The 16126-nt window shown below is 41.5% G+C and overlaps 3 protein-coding genes across 3 annotated transcripts in view; 2 read left to right on the top strand and 1 right to left on the bottom strand.

Annotated features, from left to right (window-relative positions):
• On the top strand, positions 1–7590 carry LOC112165219 (receptor-like protein EIX2). Its single transcript, XM_040506721.1, has 4 exons — positions 1–389; positions 1128–2730; positions 7336–7429; positions 7531–7590. The coding sequence occupies exons 1-4, from the start codon at positions 65–67 to the stop codon at positions 7573–7575; spliced, it is 2067 nt and encodes a 688-aa protein (XP_040362655.1). The 5' UTR covers positions 1–64; the 3' UTR covers positions 7576–7590.
• Positions 4692–16126, bottom strand: part of LOC112165222 (ycf3-interacting protein 1, chloroplastic) — a 24674-nt gene continuing 13239 nt past the window's right edge. Inside the window, exons 6-7 of the mRNA XM_024301675.2 lie at positions 16104–16107; positions 4692–4863 (exon numbers count right to left, since the gene is read on the bottom strand). The gene's annotated coding sequence lies outside the window, so the exon portion shown is untranslated. The remainder of the gene's footprint in view (positions 4864–16103; positions 16108–16126) is intronic.
• On the top strand, positions 8205–12032 carry LOC121049409. Its single transcript, XM_040506720.1, has 5 exons — positions 8205–8255; positions 8467–9970; positions 10103–10992; positions 11103–11256; positions 11348–12032. Exons 2-5 carry the CDS (start codon positions 8842–8844, stop codon positions 12004–12006), a joined length of 2832 nt encoding a protein of 943 aa, XP_040362654.1. The 5' UTR covers positions 8205–8255; positions 8467–8841; the 3' UTR covers positions 12007–12032.

The raw sequence follows: 16126 nt of genomic DNA on the forward strand, positions 1-16126 counted from the left end.
ACGTACTGTGCTTGAATGCTTGATCCGTACCCAACTATCTCTGCAACAAAAACAAGATCAAATTATGGTGAACCTGAACCCGATCTCTCACCTCATTCTTCACCTTTTGCTCTTGCTATTTTTGGCTTCTTCAGGTTCGGGGCATGGAGTTCCAGGTTCATGCTTCAAGGAAGAGAGACAAGCTCTTCTCAGCTTCAAACATGATCTTGTCGATCGCTTTGGCAGACTTTCTTCTTGGGTGGGTCATGCATGCTGTCAATGGCAAGGGATTTCATGCAACAACCGAACTAGTCATGTTGAAAAGATGGACCTCCGAAACACATATCGAGATACCTACCCGAGTTCATGGGTTTGGAACGTGACATGGTTTGAAGACTCCCTTTTAACGGGTAAGATAAATCCTTCTTTGCTTCGCTTGAAACATTTATCTTATTTAGATCTAAGCCAGAACAATTTTCAATCCGTTCACATCCCCAAGTTCATTGGGCAGCTTACGAGTTTGAGGTATCTCAATCTCTCAAATTCCTACTTTGCGGGAGAGATTCCCTCTTCCCTTGGTAACCTCTCAAACTTGAACTATCTTGATGTCAAATGTGATGATTCCGGTCATGTTTATTCTAAAAACTTGAATTGGCTTTCTCATCTCTCTTCCCTAAAGTACCTGAATCTTGGATTCGTGAACCTTAGCAGCACAGGAGTAAGTTGGCTACATGATGTCAACATGCTTCCTTCACTCTTAGAGTTGCATTTGTCTCGTTGCCAAATTGATGGAAACCAGCATCCACTCTCCCTGCCCGCAATTAACTTCACATCACTTTTGGTCCTTGATTTGTCATTTAATTTTATTAATTCTCCATTCCCCACATGGCTTTTAAATCTTACTAGCCCCAAATCCCTCGAACACCTAGACTTATCTGATATGAATCTCCAAGGTCAAATTCCTCAAGAGATTTTGAGTGGTTTCTCAAATTGTCGAGATAATGGGGGGATGGTAAGTGAATTGCAGCATCTTGACCTCCGTTCCAACTCTTTTTCTGGATCATTTCCAGAATCTTTTCGACACTTATCTTCCTTGAAAACACTGGACCTCTCTGATAATCTTATGAACGGTTCCATTATTCCTCAAGATTTGGGACAACTCTCTCAGCTAGTCGACCTAGATCTGTCTCAGAATTCATGGAACGGAATTCTAACGGAAGCGCATCTCATGAACCTCACGAGATTGGAGACATTTCGAATAGGCACAGACAGACCTGCTTTGTCGTCATCCCTCATTTTCAATGTGACTGATGACTGGCTTCCCCCATTCAACCTCCGCGAAGTTTACATTCAAAACTGCAGAGCGGGTCCTGCGTTTCCGGTATGGCTTCGATCTCAAACTCAACTAGTTCATGTCCTGCTTGATAATACTGGAATTTCTGATCGAATTCCTGAGGAATGGCTCTTGAAGATATCTTCACAGGTTGAATCCTTGCATTTACCTAACAATGACATTGGCGGAAAACTTCCCTTCCAATTCAAGTTTCCGAAAATAACTGTCATAGATTTGCGTCGTAGTCAATTTGAAGGCACACTCCAGCAGCTTTTGCCCACTAATGTGCCTCTGTTAGAACAATTGTATCTTTCTGATAATCATTTGAAAGGAAGTATTCCACCTTCAATTTGCCAATTGCCAAATATGACAATTCTTTCTCTAAGAAACAATCAGTTTTCTGGAGAGTTCCCTCAAGAATGGAGTCTGTGGAGCGAAATATATGTCGTGGATGTCTCAAGCAACAATCTCTCTGGTAATATTCCCAGTTCAATGGGCATCCCAAGTTATCTTGGAGTTTTAAAGATGAACAACAATCTTTTTGCGGGAGAAATTCCTTCTTCCTTGCAAAATTGCTCTGGTTTGATGGATATTGACTTTAGTGGCAACAAACTCACTGGAATCGTACCTGTATGGATGGGGTCAAAGCTATCTGAATTGCAAGTTCTGCTATTGCGATTCAACTTTTTAAGTGGAAATATTCCCCAACAGTTGTGCAATCTTCAATACCTTCATATCCTAGACCTAAGCCATAACAACATTTCAGGGACTATTCCCATGTGTTTGAGTAATTTGACTACTCTACGCTCCCATTTATCCTTTTGGGGACTCTATCAGGATTACGACGAGTCAACAACTGTTATCATGAAAGGAAGAGAACTTGTATATGACGTTGATCATACTTTACATTTAGTAATGAGCATTGATTTTTCATCTAATAATTTAGAAGGTGAAATCCCTGAAGATATAAGTTCTCTCGTTGCATTGGTTTCCATGAACTTGTCGAGGAACCATTTAGTTGGAAAGATTCCATGGAAGTTCAGAAACTTAAGCAAGTTGGAAACTCTAGATCTCTCATACAACCACCTTTCAGGAGAGATTCCCCAAAGCTTTTCTTCTTTGACCTCATTGTCTCACTTAAACTTGTCTTATAATAACCTTTCTGGAAGAATTCCTTCCGGGCCCCAACTTCAAACATTGGATAATTCATCCTATACAGGTAATCCATCACTCTGTGGTTTTCCTCTTTCAACCAAGTGCCAGGGAGATGACACAATCAGAAAACAAACTTTTCCAGAAGGAGACAGTGAAGATGAAGATCATATCGGAAAGCTTGGTTTCTATATCAGCATGGTTCTCGGGTTTGTCATAGGCTTTTGGGGTGTCTGTGGCACGTTACTCATAAAGAAGCGATGGAGGTATGCCTATTTTCAATTCTTTGACAACATCAAAGATAAAATAGCACTGGCAATTGCTTTAAAAGTAACTTGTTTGCAGCAAAGATTCTAATGGGAAAAAGATCTTGTCATACAATAATAAGAATCATATATGTTCTTTCTTTTAAATATCATAATGTAATATACCTGTAGACCATAAATCAAATTAAGGATAGTATGATGCCAACTTGATGTTCTTGATTTTTTCGCTTTTCAATCTTTGCATACATGTTTCAAATTTTCAGTGGAATGATGGCATTTTCTGATCGCTGGGCAAGAAAATGGTTCGAAATTAATTAGTTGCGAATTGTGTGCTCATTGTCGCTGTTGTTTCATTGAAAAGCCTAAGAACTCTAGAGTAAACTCTCCCTTGCTTCAAGTACTATTGGTTCATATAATTTAAGACTCCAACCACCATTTGATCTTGCTAGGTTCATTGCATTAGTGGATTCTCTTCTTTCTTTTTTTGGTTACAAAGGAGGCCTAAAAGGCCTGAACCAAAAGGAAAAACAGAAAATTAGTCCGTAGGCCCTGTTCTGACACTCCTAGCTGTTGGGACTTGGGAGATAGCAAAGATCATCTGTGAAGGCACTAGCAACATGAGAGCAAGTCCACCGGTCTCTACTTGACCGGGCACCAGCTCAGAATTGATGATGTGTTGCCCAGCTGAAGGAAGTTTCATCTTCCACCGGCCCAACTCTAACCGGCCAAAAGTTGGCTTTGCATGACCAAGGCCAAAAAAAGGGTCAAGGGCCTGACTATTTTCCTGACCCAGTCAAGCATGCTGCCAGGTCAGCCCAAGCCCCACACGTGGCTGACGTCAGCCACTGACGCCGAGAGTGAGACGCGCTGGAGAAGGGCGTGGAAGGCACGGACCAATTCAAGAAGTGCTGGATGCGTGTTTGCCACAATGTATGAATAGTAAAATCTATGAACAGTGGAAATGAACAAGAAGAAATGGCAGTAAGAAGTGAACAGTAAAAATCTATGAACAGTCTTGACAGGTCAAGAAAAAAACGGGTGGAAACCCATGTCCAGTGGCAGTGAACAGTAACTTAACTGGTCAAATTCTTGACATTTCTTGACTACGAGTGAACTTGCTCTGAGGGAGAGGGGTGTCAAAAATTACAATGTCATAGACTCATAGTCATGGCTGAGACTTCGCTTAGCAAGATCATCAGCTGTATAGTTGCATTCCTTGAAAATATGTCAGATCATAACTTCTTCAGTTCCATTGATTAGATGCCTAGAACTATTGATAATGTTACCTAAAGGATGAGATATAGGGCAACCTTCAATCAGCAACGTCAGATTCTACTTCAAGCTTTTTGATATTCAAGTCAAAAGCAAGTTTCAATCCAGAAAGCATCCCCCTAGCTTCGGCAATTATAATTTGGCCAACCCCCAAGTTTATGCTGAAACTAGACAACCAATCTCCATTGTGATCTCTAATCACCCCACCCAGCTCCAATAAACCCAGATTACTTGGATCTGGTGCCATCCACATTAAGTTTCAAAAATCCAATTGGAGGTTTCAACCAAGAAAGGATATTAAGACGATAACTATCTAACCTGGAGAGTTGAGCTTGAGCATTAATCCATTCATTTGCAGCATTTAAGATGAGTTGAGTAGCATTGGTAGGCAGCTAAAAATTATCCTCAAAAACTACCTTATTTCTCCACTTCCATAAATACCAACAAGTGAAAACAAAAATATTGCACCATCTTAAATTCTCAGTATAGAAAACAAGGCAATAAAGATTTGCAGCAAGCCATCCAAGCCGATCCAATTGAAAAGCATTTCTGATAGTGGTAGGCCAAGTAAGAGATTCCCAGATGGTGAGAGCTTTAGGGCAGTACCTAAATAGATGCAACAGAGTTTCTTGGCTCCTCAAACAAGCATGACCATTTTCAGTAAAACCTCTTCTAGCTTTCTGGACATTTGTATGAAGTCTACCATGAACAATAGTCCATAAAAAAGGTTTTTAAATTTGGGAGGTAATATTCATTTCCCAAATGAATTTCCATTGAAATCGATTAATGGATTATTTGTTTGAATAAAAGACAATACAGTGATGTGTCTCTTTATGGGTCTTTGGATGGTTAAAGAATCGCCTAGATTCTAAGTCAAGGAAACTAAGGACCAAAACTAGCCTAGGAGAGGATCCGGGAACTTAAAATGAGGGACGTCTTCAAGAACACCAGCCAACTGTTCCCTGGTGGGAGCATCAGGATCTTTGATGCCAATGTGTTTCCTGCTCTCAACTTCTCTCATGTCCACAATCGCAATGGTGAACTCAACCTTCATATCATAAAGCATTACAAAGTCAATCAAGTTTGAGAAAATCATAAAGCAAGATAATAAGATGTCTTAAGAACCAAGGATTAGCTAAACCAGAAAAAGCATTTACAACATTAAGTTTTGAGTTGGTGAGTACTTCATGTATAATTAAACTTTAATCAGCATTCATATTGCACAGGCTAAAAAGTACTGTTGAGCTGTTTTTGAATGAACTAAACCAAGAAGGTATCATAGTAATCTACTTCTATTGCAAATTCTAAACATTACTTACAACAATGGTAGTTATTCTTTTGTTTTTTCGTTTTACACTATTACTGTAAACCAGAACATAATTAACTATACATGTTTAATAGTGTATTCATTATTCCATACTCTTCTTAATCTGATAATTAAAAGAACATGATTAAAAACACCAATTTATCGTGAGAAATCCAAGGAAACAAACCACAGCTGAAGGCACATCTGACTCATCCTTCGCATCAGCATCGTCAATCTCTGCAGCTGTATTCCAATCAATGTTCAGTCTCTTAGCAGCCTCTTTAAGATCAATACTAGTGTCTGTGACTTGCATATAGTGATTTTCCTGGCTTTCTCTTTGCTGGTTTAATCTGAACCTACCGAATGACAAAATTTAAAACAAATGAGAAATTTGATACCCAGAGTTGGACAGATAATTATGAAAGAGCGCAGTGGAGAGCTATCTCATGAACAGTGTATATTGAAAGTAAAATGTCATCTGCTCTGTGTTTTGAGAGATTCTGTAACGAGCATTGAAAAAAAAAAAATGAATTGAGGAGCTGAGAAGGAAATCTTCATCAAATGAGTTCTAACATGTTTGTAAACACGAAAATCTGAAAGCAAACAAGATACAGACACGTGTACAAAAATAATATATTTTATTAATTCAAGTGCGGGTTACAATCTTTGGTAATCCTCTGATTCGATCTCCGACGATGAATTTCACTCAAGGGCTTGACGCTTGATCTTGAGTTGGAAGATGGTCACGAGAGTCGACACGTGACGAGTGCTTTGGCTTGAGGTTGGTGATGAACCGGCTATTTGGCAGCTTGAGGGTTCTTCACACGAGCTTGGGAGGCTTCAGGAATTTTGAGAGTATTTTCTTCTCTTTTCTGGCTGAAGTCCTTCTCTTGATTTGAGAAGGGGTATTTATAGTGTCGGCGTCTCTTCCAATTTGGAATGACATGATGACACGTAATTAATTGTATTTTCCTTAATTACGTAATCAAATTAATCAACGTCAATTAACTAATTTAATCACGATCATTAAGGAATTAGCCAACCAATTTAATGACTGATTTTAATCACATTTTCCTTAATAACATAATCAAACCAATCAGCGTTAATTAGCTGGTTTAATCACGACTATTTAAGGAATCAGCCAATTAATTTGATGACTGATTGTCGTCCTGATTACAAATTGATATCTAATCAGCAGACAAGATTTAATACTTGATTTGACTTGGAATCAATTTATTTAATTTGATTGATCCGTTTTAATATCAATTGATTTAGCCGGAGCAAATTCATTTATTGCCGTCGGGCCTTTCATGTGTCGCCAAGTGTCATTCTCTGAGTCTGTGTGATTTTGCTGACTCACAAGCCACGTGGACATTTTGTGGGACCCACATGCCGACTAAATTTGTTCAGTCATAATTTTGAGTGTTGACCGAATTATTTAATGAATTTATTTTCATTAAATTTTTGGTGTCTACAAATGCCCCCACTTCAAGGTGCGCTGTAAACATGTGGTTGTCACGTGTTGGAAGTGTGACTTGAAGTTTGAATTTTGACTTTTTTTTTTTTTTTTTTTTTTGTCACCTTGACTTTGACGGCTTTTCCATTTTAGCTTGTCGCAATGCTTTGCTTTAATGGAGCTGGCTTGTAGAACTCCAAAGTTATAGAGATTCCTTTGGAATCTCGATTTAATTTCTTAGAGATTCTCTCGAAATTTTTTTTTTTTTTTGTAGGGATTCTCTCGCAATCAGGATTTAATTTTGTAAATATGGCAAGGACTTCAAATGGGCATGTGACAAATCCCATAATATAAGAATATTTACTGAATAAATCTTTGATTTTTTCAGAATAAAATATTTACTCACAAAATTTCTGCACTCAAAACATTATTGCCATATATAACAGAAAATTTAGGATTTCTGCCATATTTTTCTAGTCTCAACTAGGAAATTAATGAAGTGAAAAACCCTAGACTTTCAACATAAAAGGACGGCCTCCTCACACCTACTTTTCTAACCCGTCTTCTTCAGCAACAGCAACTCTTGGAATCGACTATCAATTCTCACGTTCCTTGCTTTCTTGCTTTTTGTCTTTGGTGTTGCAGAAGATCATCGAGCAATTAAGGTGATTTGTCTTCACTCAATTTTTTTGTTAATAACCGAGTTAATCGATACAGTCTGTGCTAACTTTTTTCTTTTCTCTGTTTTTTTTTTTTTTCCTGACAGGAACTTGCTGCTACTGACGTGCTGCTTCTCAACCTCGAACCTTGAGTTTGCGCGACTTATTGGTAGTGGGAAAGGTAACTAGTTGTACGTCCATTGCTCGCCTCTTTTAATCAATATTTTGATTATCGTCTTGTCATACATGCCCTGACGTCATTCAATTATCCATGTTCCTCCTTGTATGGTCTGAACATACAAACAAGATATGTGCAAACCATGATGCCATGACTCATTCCTACTCTTAATCATTCTTTATCACCTGCCCCCACATATTTTCTCATGATATCAACCCTTTTTTTATCTTTTTTTTTTTTTTTTTTTTTTTTTTTTTCGGCACCGTACATGCATATATACTGCCAGATTCATAATATCATGATTCCATGTTTCCTTCTTTCTGACATGAACATATATAATTGGAAGCTTGCACGTGCAGACTCATATTTATGCACTTGATCACACACTCATATTTATGCATGTGCAACACTGCAGCCCCTGGAATTTCTCTTCACATCACACATGTAAACTTGCAGTGGCATGATTAATTGCTCATTCATGTTCACAGAAGGAATTTTTTTTTTTACCTCGCACAGTATATGTGTACTCTAACAATTACTTAAATTTTTTTTTTCAGAATTGTGGTGACAATTGTAGAACGCCAACTTGCTTCTTTATTTGCTGCTTCTTGTTGCTAATTTCTTGCCTTCAGTTCCGCAAGTCATCAAGCTGAGGTCTGGCCTTATGTCCCTTTTTTATTATTGTCATAACCTGCCTTGACCTAATCAAAATATAATTCCATGACATATTCTTTTCTTCTTCTTGCATGATTATATATATATATATATGTATATATATATTTTTTTCCTTTTTCATGGCATCACCCCTTTTAATGTCGCAAAGCTTCATATGTATGTCAATATATATATTGCTTCTTTTTTGTAGGGTTTTGGCGATCATTGAAGAACGCAGACGACCTAAGCGCTTGGATTCCTCCACTCTTGTGCGTGGCAGGGTCCGCCAAAAGCAATTAGGCTTTGCGTGTTTATCGACATCAAGGAGAAGAACGTGGACGTCCTAAACGCTTGGATTCCTCCACCTTTGTGCGTGGTAGGGTCCACCAAAAGCGGTTAGGCTTCGCGTATTTGGCGGCTCACAGAGAGAAGAACGCGGACGTCTATCGACATCAAGGAGAAGAACGTGGACGTCCTAAACGCTTGGATTCCTCCACCTTTGTGCGTGGTAGGATCCACCAAAAGCGGTTAGGCTTCGCGTACATCGTCAGACACTTGCGATCGCGATTTCTGTCCTTTCGTGGCCATGGCTTTCTTCAAGTGCTTCAAGAAAGGGACAATCACCATCCTCGAGGATCCGGAGGATGCTCAAAATGATGGAACTACTCTGCAAGTGCACCCATCGTTGACTGGGCCTCAAGCGATCGATGTCCCTCCTTATGACCCTTCAGCTCACATCATCCAGTGGACTCATGTAGTGCCTCGCCAGCTGGCTATGTTCCGACAACCGAGATCTGGAAGAGACCAACAAAACTCGCATGTACTGTTGCTGAAGTCTTCGCATCATGATCAGAACACTCCTCAGACCCCATTCAAGCTTCTCAGCGATCGTGTACGCAACGGTTCAGTGAAGTGGAGCAATGCATTTCGCGCAAATGGAGGCTTCTCTTACACAGAGTTCTACTGGGAATGGGTAGAAGATATCTTAAGCAGGAATGGCAAGCTTACCCGGGAGACTGGCCTCTATCGAGCTATATTCGCCTCACTATTCAGCTATGACCGTGTTGCAGCTGTCATACGAGCCTTCTGCGAGTACTGGTGTCCCGTGACGAATACCCTCCACACTTCTAACGGGGAAATGTCTATCTCCCTCTGGGATTTGGACCAACTTGGAGGTTTACCCATTGCCGGACGATTCTATGATGAGGTTGTCCCAGCTGCTGAAGAGCTTTCTGCAACGAGCAAAGGGAGTCAACAGAGCTGCCGTTATTTGTTTCTCGCCTACCATAAGCTCTGCAAAGAAAGCCAAGGGCAGAAGGTGAAAATAACTTCCTGGATACGATATTGGTATAGAGGAGCTTTGCGCTACAAGAGGCCTCCAAACAAAAGCACCAGGAACAAAAGAGATCCGCCCCCGAATGTATTTAATCCATCTGGCAGGATCCATGAAATCCGACAACGTACTTCTGCAGACCTCGCAGTCTTTGAGGACTTAGGCGTAGAAGGTGAAGATATAGAGTCCACCTACTTGGCCGCTTTTCTTGCTTGTTGGTTGTGCCTGTTTGTTTTACCTGGAGACAACACCGGCTTGATTCGTCCAGGAGTATTCAAAGTCGCCAGCAAAATGTCACAGGGTGTACAGTTTTGCCTAGCGGTACCAGTGCTGGCCAGCATCTATCAGGGTTTGAACGAGCTTTCTGTTTCCAGCGATCCAGGTAATTGCTCGGCTGCTCTTCCTTTTCATTATATTTATGCATGGCTAGCAGAGTACTTCGGCACCCACTTTCAGTCTCCACTTCCCAACGACCTAAGGCCCCGTATGGTTCGCTTCTCCGGAGAACTTTCAGCTAGGCATTTTGGAGACTCACAGGCTCTTTCTTTGTTCGACACATGTGATAATGTGAAGATGGGTGTATTTGCCAGGGTATTTTCAGAGAGCAGAGTGATTATCAACCGCAGTAACATCTCCCATTTAGACTTGATATATCTTATCAGCCTTCGATCCGGGTACCTTTCTCTAAGGCAGGATAACCGACGAGTCGTTCAGCCATACAGTCCACATCGGTTTAGTCGACAGTTTGGTTATGTCCAAGACATTCCTGGCAGCCTTAAGAATGACATTCGCACCAGCGTACTAGCTTTGATTTATTTGCATTGGGATTCTTGCACTAGAATGGACACTAACTGTGAGGTAACGTTGCCGATCCAGAGTGCTATCACGGAGTATATGGTTACCCGAGACTATGTTGATTGGTGGTCTAAAGTGTATCATTCTACACCAGTGAAGACGACGAGAGTAGCGCCTACTAGTAGAGCCCTGCACAAGCCTCTGAAAGCAAAAGAAGACAAGGACGTCAACCGCGCTGCGCCTCGTCGCCAGAATGTGATTGCTTGTGAAGTCGAATGTAGCACCAATGTCCCTGCGCTTCCTGATAGGGCTTCGCTCCCAGATAAGGACCGTCAGGCTCATCCAGTCGACATTCTAGAGGATGATGGAGACTCTTTAGATTCTCACGTCGCTTTCATCCGTCCACTTAAGCTGAAAAAACCTGTCATCAAAGAAAGAAGGCGTAGTGGAAGCAGCGGTAGCAATGATAGTGAAGTGCACTTTAAGCGTCGAAAAACTGACACCAGCCTCGGCCCTACTTATTGTGATCCCAATGCTGAGTTCACTCTGAATACTGACTTTCTTGGTGACATCTCAACTTCTTCGCAACCGATGCTGCAGCGAAATGAGGTAACTTTTTTAGACTTGCGTCAGAGAGATTTTTTTTCCTTTTTTTTTTTTTTTTTTTTTTTTTTTTTGGTTTTCTTGGAACTTGAATTGTTCTTTTCCCATCTTTTTAGGGTGCAGAGATTGATGGTCATTCACTTTGGGGAAACGATGACGCCTCTTTAGACCCTATACGTGTTCCTTCTGCAGCGGAACTTGAGGCTTACGCTTTACCCACGAAAGGAAAATCCAATGCAAAGAATGACTCACAGCAAATTGACCCTACAGGTACAATTCTTAACTCTTGTGTATTTTCATTGCACTTTAAGCCTCTTTTTTTTTTTTTTTTTTTTTTTTTTAACTAATGATATATGTACAGGTCCACTTACCATGGTGCGTCCTCCTAAGCCTCTGAACACCATAGCCTTTTCTGAGGCCTCTCTTGGTGGAGCTGCTATTATAGATGCCAGCCAAAGACTTCGTGATATTCGTCAACAAGCTGCTACTGCAGTTTGTGAACAAATTGAAGATATGATAATGAAGCACTCCTCCAAGACCATTCTTTCCAGCAAGGGGGAGCTTGACAAGCTGATAGCTGAGCTTAGCCATTATGGGATTGATCCTTCATCCGTAAGGGGAAAAGTTGAAGGATTGTTGAGTAGTGCTGACCAATACAACTTGGCACGACTTTCTTGTTCACGCAAGGCTACTCCAGGCACACGTATTCAACGTCTGGCTGACACAAAGTCAGAAATTGCGAAGGTCACTTCAATTCGTCAAGCTGACTCTGATCATCGTCAATCTACACTCAAGTCTTTGGAGAAATTAAAGGAGGAGCAACGAAAATTGGAGCAAACAGTGACTTTACTAGACGAGAGACTTCTACTACAGGAGAAGAAGCTTGTCGACCTAAAAAATGAGGAGACTCAAATCCAAGAGACCCCCGAGGTGACCACTGCAGAGCTTGAGACGACAAAATCATTGCGAGATACTTTTGAGAACCACCGCAATAGCTTCAAGGGTTTGACTTGGGTGTGAAGAGCTGTTCTCCATTTGTAACTTCTGATGATTTTTTTTTTCATTTTCCTTTATCATTTGTAATAAGTCAAACTTTGACAGTCATAACTTATTATAAAAAATAAGTACTTTTCTACTTATTTACTTCTTGAATAGTAAACAAACCCTTTATTTTTATTTGATTTGACTGAACTCGAGATTGTTATTCCCAAGCTGCCTACGTATCCTTCCAATGAAGGAATCAAGTCATCACGTAGTTCAAGGGTTTATGGATGCTGTAAATTTTTTTTATTTTTATTTATTTATTTATTTATTTTTTTTTTTGTGTGTGCCATGTGCAGTTTAGGCTCATGCTGGCTAGGAGCGGCTTCTTGCTTTCTTCAAGCGTAGTACCTCTTCAGGAACTTTCCATTTATGGGGCCAATCCTCAGGCCATCTTCAGCCACAATTTTGTAGGCTCCATTGGTGTAGACTTCGCGGACTACATAAGGTCCATCCCACTTTGACTGAAACTTTGGACCAGTCTTGTGTGTCATAATGATAGGTCTGCGCACGGCAAGCACTAGATCACCAACTTGAAAGGATCTGGGTCGAACCCCTTTGTTGAAAGCTCGTGACATTCGAGCTTGATAGCATTCCAAGTGCTGTTGCGCGTCAAGTCTTTTTTCATCTAAGGCTTCCAACTCCTGAAGGCGTAACTTGACGTTCTCTTCATCAGTCAGTCCCTCTTGCAAAGCAATCCTCAGAGATGGAATCTGTTTCTCCAAGGGTAAGACAGCTTCAACACCATATACAAGGGAGTAAGGTGTAGCTTTCGTGGGAGTTCGATATGTCGTTCTATAGGCCCAGAGCGCCTCGCCCATTCTCTCATGCCAATCCCTTTTTGTTTTGCTGACAACTTTCTTCAAAATGTTGCACAATGTCTTGTTGAATGCTTCAGCCAACCCATTTGCCGGGGCGTTGTACATAGAAGAAAAGTGTAACTTGAAGTGAAATTTCTCACAGAGTTTCTCCATGGCACTATTGGAAAAGTACTTGGCATTGTCTGTGATGATGCAGCGAGGAACACCATATCGTTGAATGATATTCCCTTTGATGAAGTCTACAACATTTTCTTTCTTTATTTCTTTAAGCGGTACCGCCTCTGCCCATTTTGAAAAGGAATCCGTAGCCGCTAGAATGTATGAGTGACTGGCGGAGGATTTCGGAGTTATGGGCCCAACAGCATCAAGTCCCCACACATCGAAGGGGTAGGAAGCAATCGTTGGATGCAGTGGCTCTGGTGGTTGATGGATGAAGTTTGCATGAAACTGGCAAGCCTGACACCTTTGTGCATACTCCATGCAATCTTTAACCATAGTGGGCCAATAGTAACCCATCCTCTTCACTTGAAAATGGAGTTTAGGACCTGACTGGTGAGCTCCGCATACTCCTGAATGAGCTTCCTCCATAGCCTTAGCAGCTTCTTCTTTCCCCAGACATCTAAGAAGCAATCCATCGAATGATCGTCGATAAAGAGTCTCCTTATAGTAGAAGAAGCGTGATACTCTTCGTCTTATGTCCAAGCGTTGCTTTGGGTCATCAGACAACTTATTTTGCTCAAGGTAATCAATCAACGGGTACCTCCAGTCATCCGCATCAATCACGTAAACAGAGATAACATTGGAGTATTCATGCCAAAACTCAGAGATTGTAGGTACAACCCACCGTTGGCAGATTGGAAGGTGTATGATTTCATCCTCTGATAATGCCAAAGTTGCTGCTAAGTTGGCCAAAGCGTCTGCCACTTGATTTTCTTTCCTTGGCACATGCGTTAGTGTAACAACATCAAAACCCTTTAAGAGTTGTGTGGCGAGCCGAAAATAAGGAACTAAATCCTCTTTCTTCACTTCATAGACAGTTAATAATTGATCAACTACTAACTTCGAGTCTCCATATACCTCTAGATTTGAGATTTTCATTTCAGCTGCGGTTTGTAGTCCCATAATTAGCGCTTGGTACTCAGCAACATTATTGGAACATAACTCACCAAGAGTAAAGGCATAAGGCAATATCTGCCTCTGCGGAGAAATGAAGACCACACCAGCTCCTGCTCCATCTGCTCGTGAAGACCCATCGAAGAACATTTGCCAAGCAGGGAGGACCTCTGTATTAAAGACTTCTTCATCTGGCAACTCATCTGAAATCTCCCAATCCGCAGGAATAGGATGATCCGCTAGGAAGTCAGCCAATGCTTGTCCTTTAACCGCTTTGGCCGGTATGTAGATGATCTCATACTGATTGAGGAGTAGTGCCCATTTTGCCATTCGCCCTGTCAAGACGGGTTGTGACATAACAAACTTGACTGGGTCAGCTCGCGCCACTAGATGCACTGTGTAAGCTTGCATGTAATGTCTTAACTTTTGTATGGCGAAGACGAGTGCGAGACAGATTTTCTCTATCGGTGGATAGTTCAGTTCCGGTCCTGTGAGAGTTCGACTCAAGTAATACAAAGCCCTCTCCTTCTTTGCTTCATTTTCTTGAGCTAGAAGTGCCCCGAGTGATCGCTCTTGAGCAGCAATGTAGAGTATAAGCGGCTTCCCAGGAATGGGTGCACCTAACACTGGAGGGTTTGCCAAGTACTTCTTTATGCTTTCAAAGGCGTTATGGCAAGCTTCATCCCATACAAAAGGCACATCCTTCTTCAGAAGTCGACTAAATGGCTGACACCGGCCTGCAAGGTTTGATATAAACCGTCTAATAAAAGCAAGCCGACCTTGGAGACTTTTTAACTCGCGTAGATTTCTTGGCTCAGGCATGTCTTGTATGGCCTTAATCTTTGACTGGTCCACTTCAATGCCACGATGTTTCACAATGAATCCAAGAAACTTGCCTGAACTAACTCCAAAAGCACATTTGAGGGGGTTCATCTTGAGCTGGTACTTGCGTAGTCTGTCAAACACCCTTCTTAGGTCTTGGAAGTGATTCGTCCTCCTTTTTGACTTGACCACTAAATCGTCGACATAACATTCCACGTACTTGTGAAGCATGTCTCCGAAGATGTTCTGCATAGCACGTTGATATGTTGCACCAGCATTTTTCAACCCGAATGGCATGACTTTGTAGCAATAAATGCCTTTGGGAGTACGGAACGCAGTAAGCTCTTCATCTTCTAAGGCCATCCTGATTTGATTGTACCCAGATGACCCATCCATGAAGGAAAAAGCTTCATGCCCTGTTGTTGCATCCACCATGAGTTCAATGATGGGCAAAGGGAAGTCATCTTTTGGACACGCATCATTTAAGTCGCGGAAGTCCACGCACACACGGAGTTGTCCGTTCTTCTTCTTGACAGGAACAATGTTTGCAATCCACTTAGGATATTGAACCTCTCTAATGAAACCTGCAGCAATCAACTTATCAACTTCAGCTTCAATTTGAGGCAGGAGTTCTGTCCGAAAGCGTCGTTGCATTTGCTTGATCGGTCGAGCCTCAGGCTTAACTGCGAGACGATGAACCGCTACCTTTGGGTCAAGACCAGGCATTTCTTTGTACGTCCATGCAAAGACGTCTTTATATTCAAGCAGCAGATCATAGTATTTCTTTTCTTCTTCGGGACTCAGCGAAGCACTCACGAAGACAGGTCTTGGATCTTCCTTAGTTCCCAAATTGAGCTCTTTAAGCTCGTCGACAGTAGCTTGCCCCCCGTCTTCAAGTTCTGGAGGAGCTTCATCTACTTCATCCTCAGAATGATCATAGTCATCTTCTTCAAAAGCCTCTGCTTCTGCTACCGTGATATGATAGGCAGATTGTACAATCTCATCTTCGCTATTGCCATCAACTTGGCCAGTGAGTATGATGGTGTGCTCCTTCACTTTGAGTTGTTCACTTGAGCTCACCTCTAACACAGAGCGTCGCTTCATGCATGACGGAATGAGACTTCGGATCTCTTTGTTGTTTCCTTGGTCGTCGATCATCTTTCTCTTTTGCTTTTGTTGCTCTTTGGGTGCTTGTATCCTCTCAAGTGCCGACTTTCGAGGGGCTGACTCAGATTTCTTATTTCCTTCATCGGAAGATGACAACCTATTGAACACGGAAGCTCGAGTGGTCGTTTGGGTGATGCGGTTGAAAACTGAGACTCGGCTTGTTGAAGTATCGACAC

The sequence above is a fragment of the Rosa chinensis genome, chromosome 5 (genome assembly GCF_002994745.2).
Source record: "Rosa chinensis cultivar Old Blush chromosome 5, RchiOBHm-V2, whole genome shotgun sequence".
NCBI lineage: Eukaryota > Viridiplantae > Streptophyta > Magnoliopsida > Rosales > Rosaceae > Rosa > Rosa chinensis.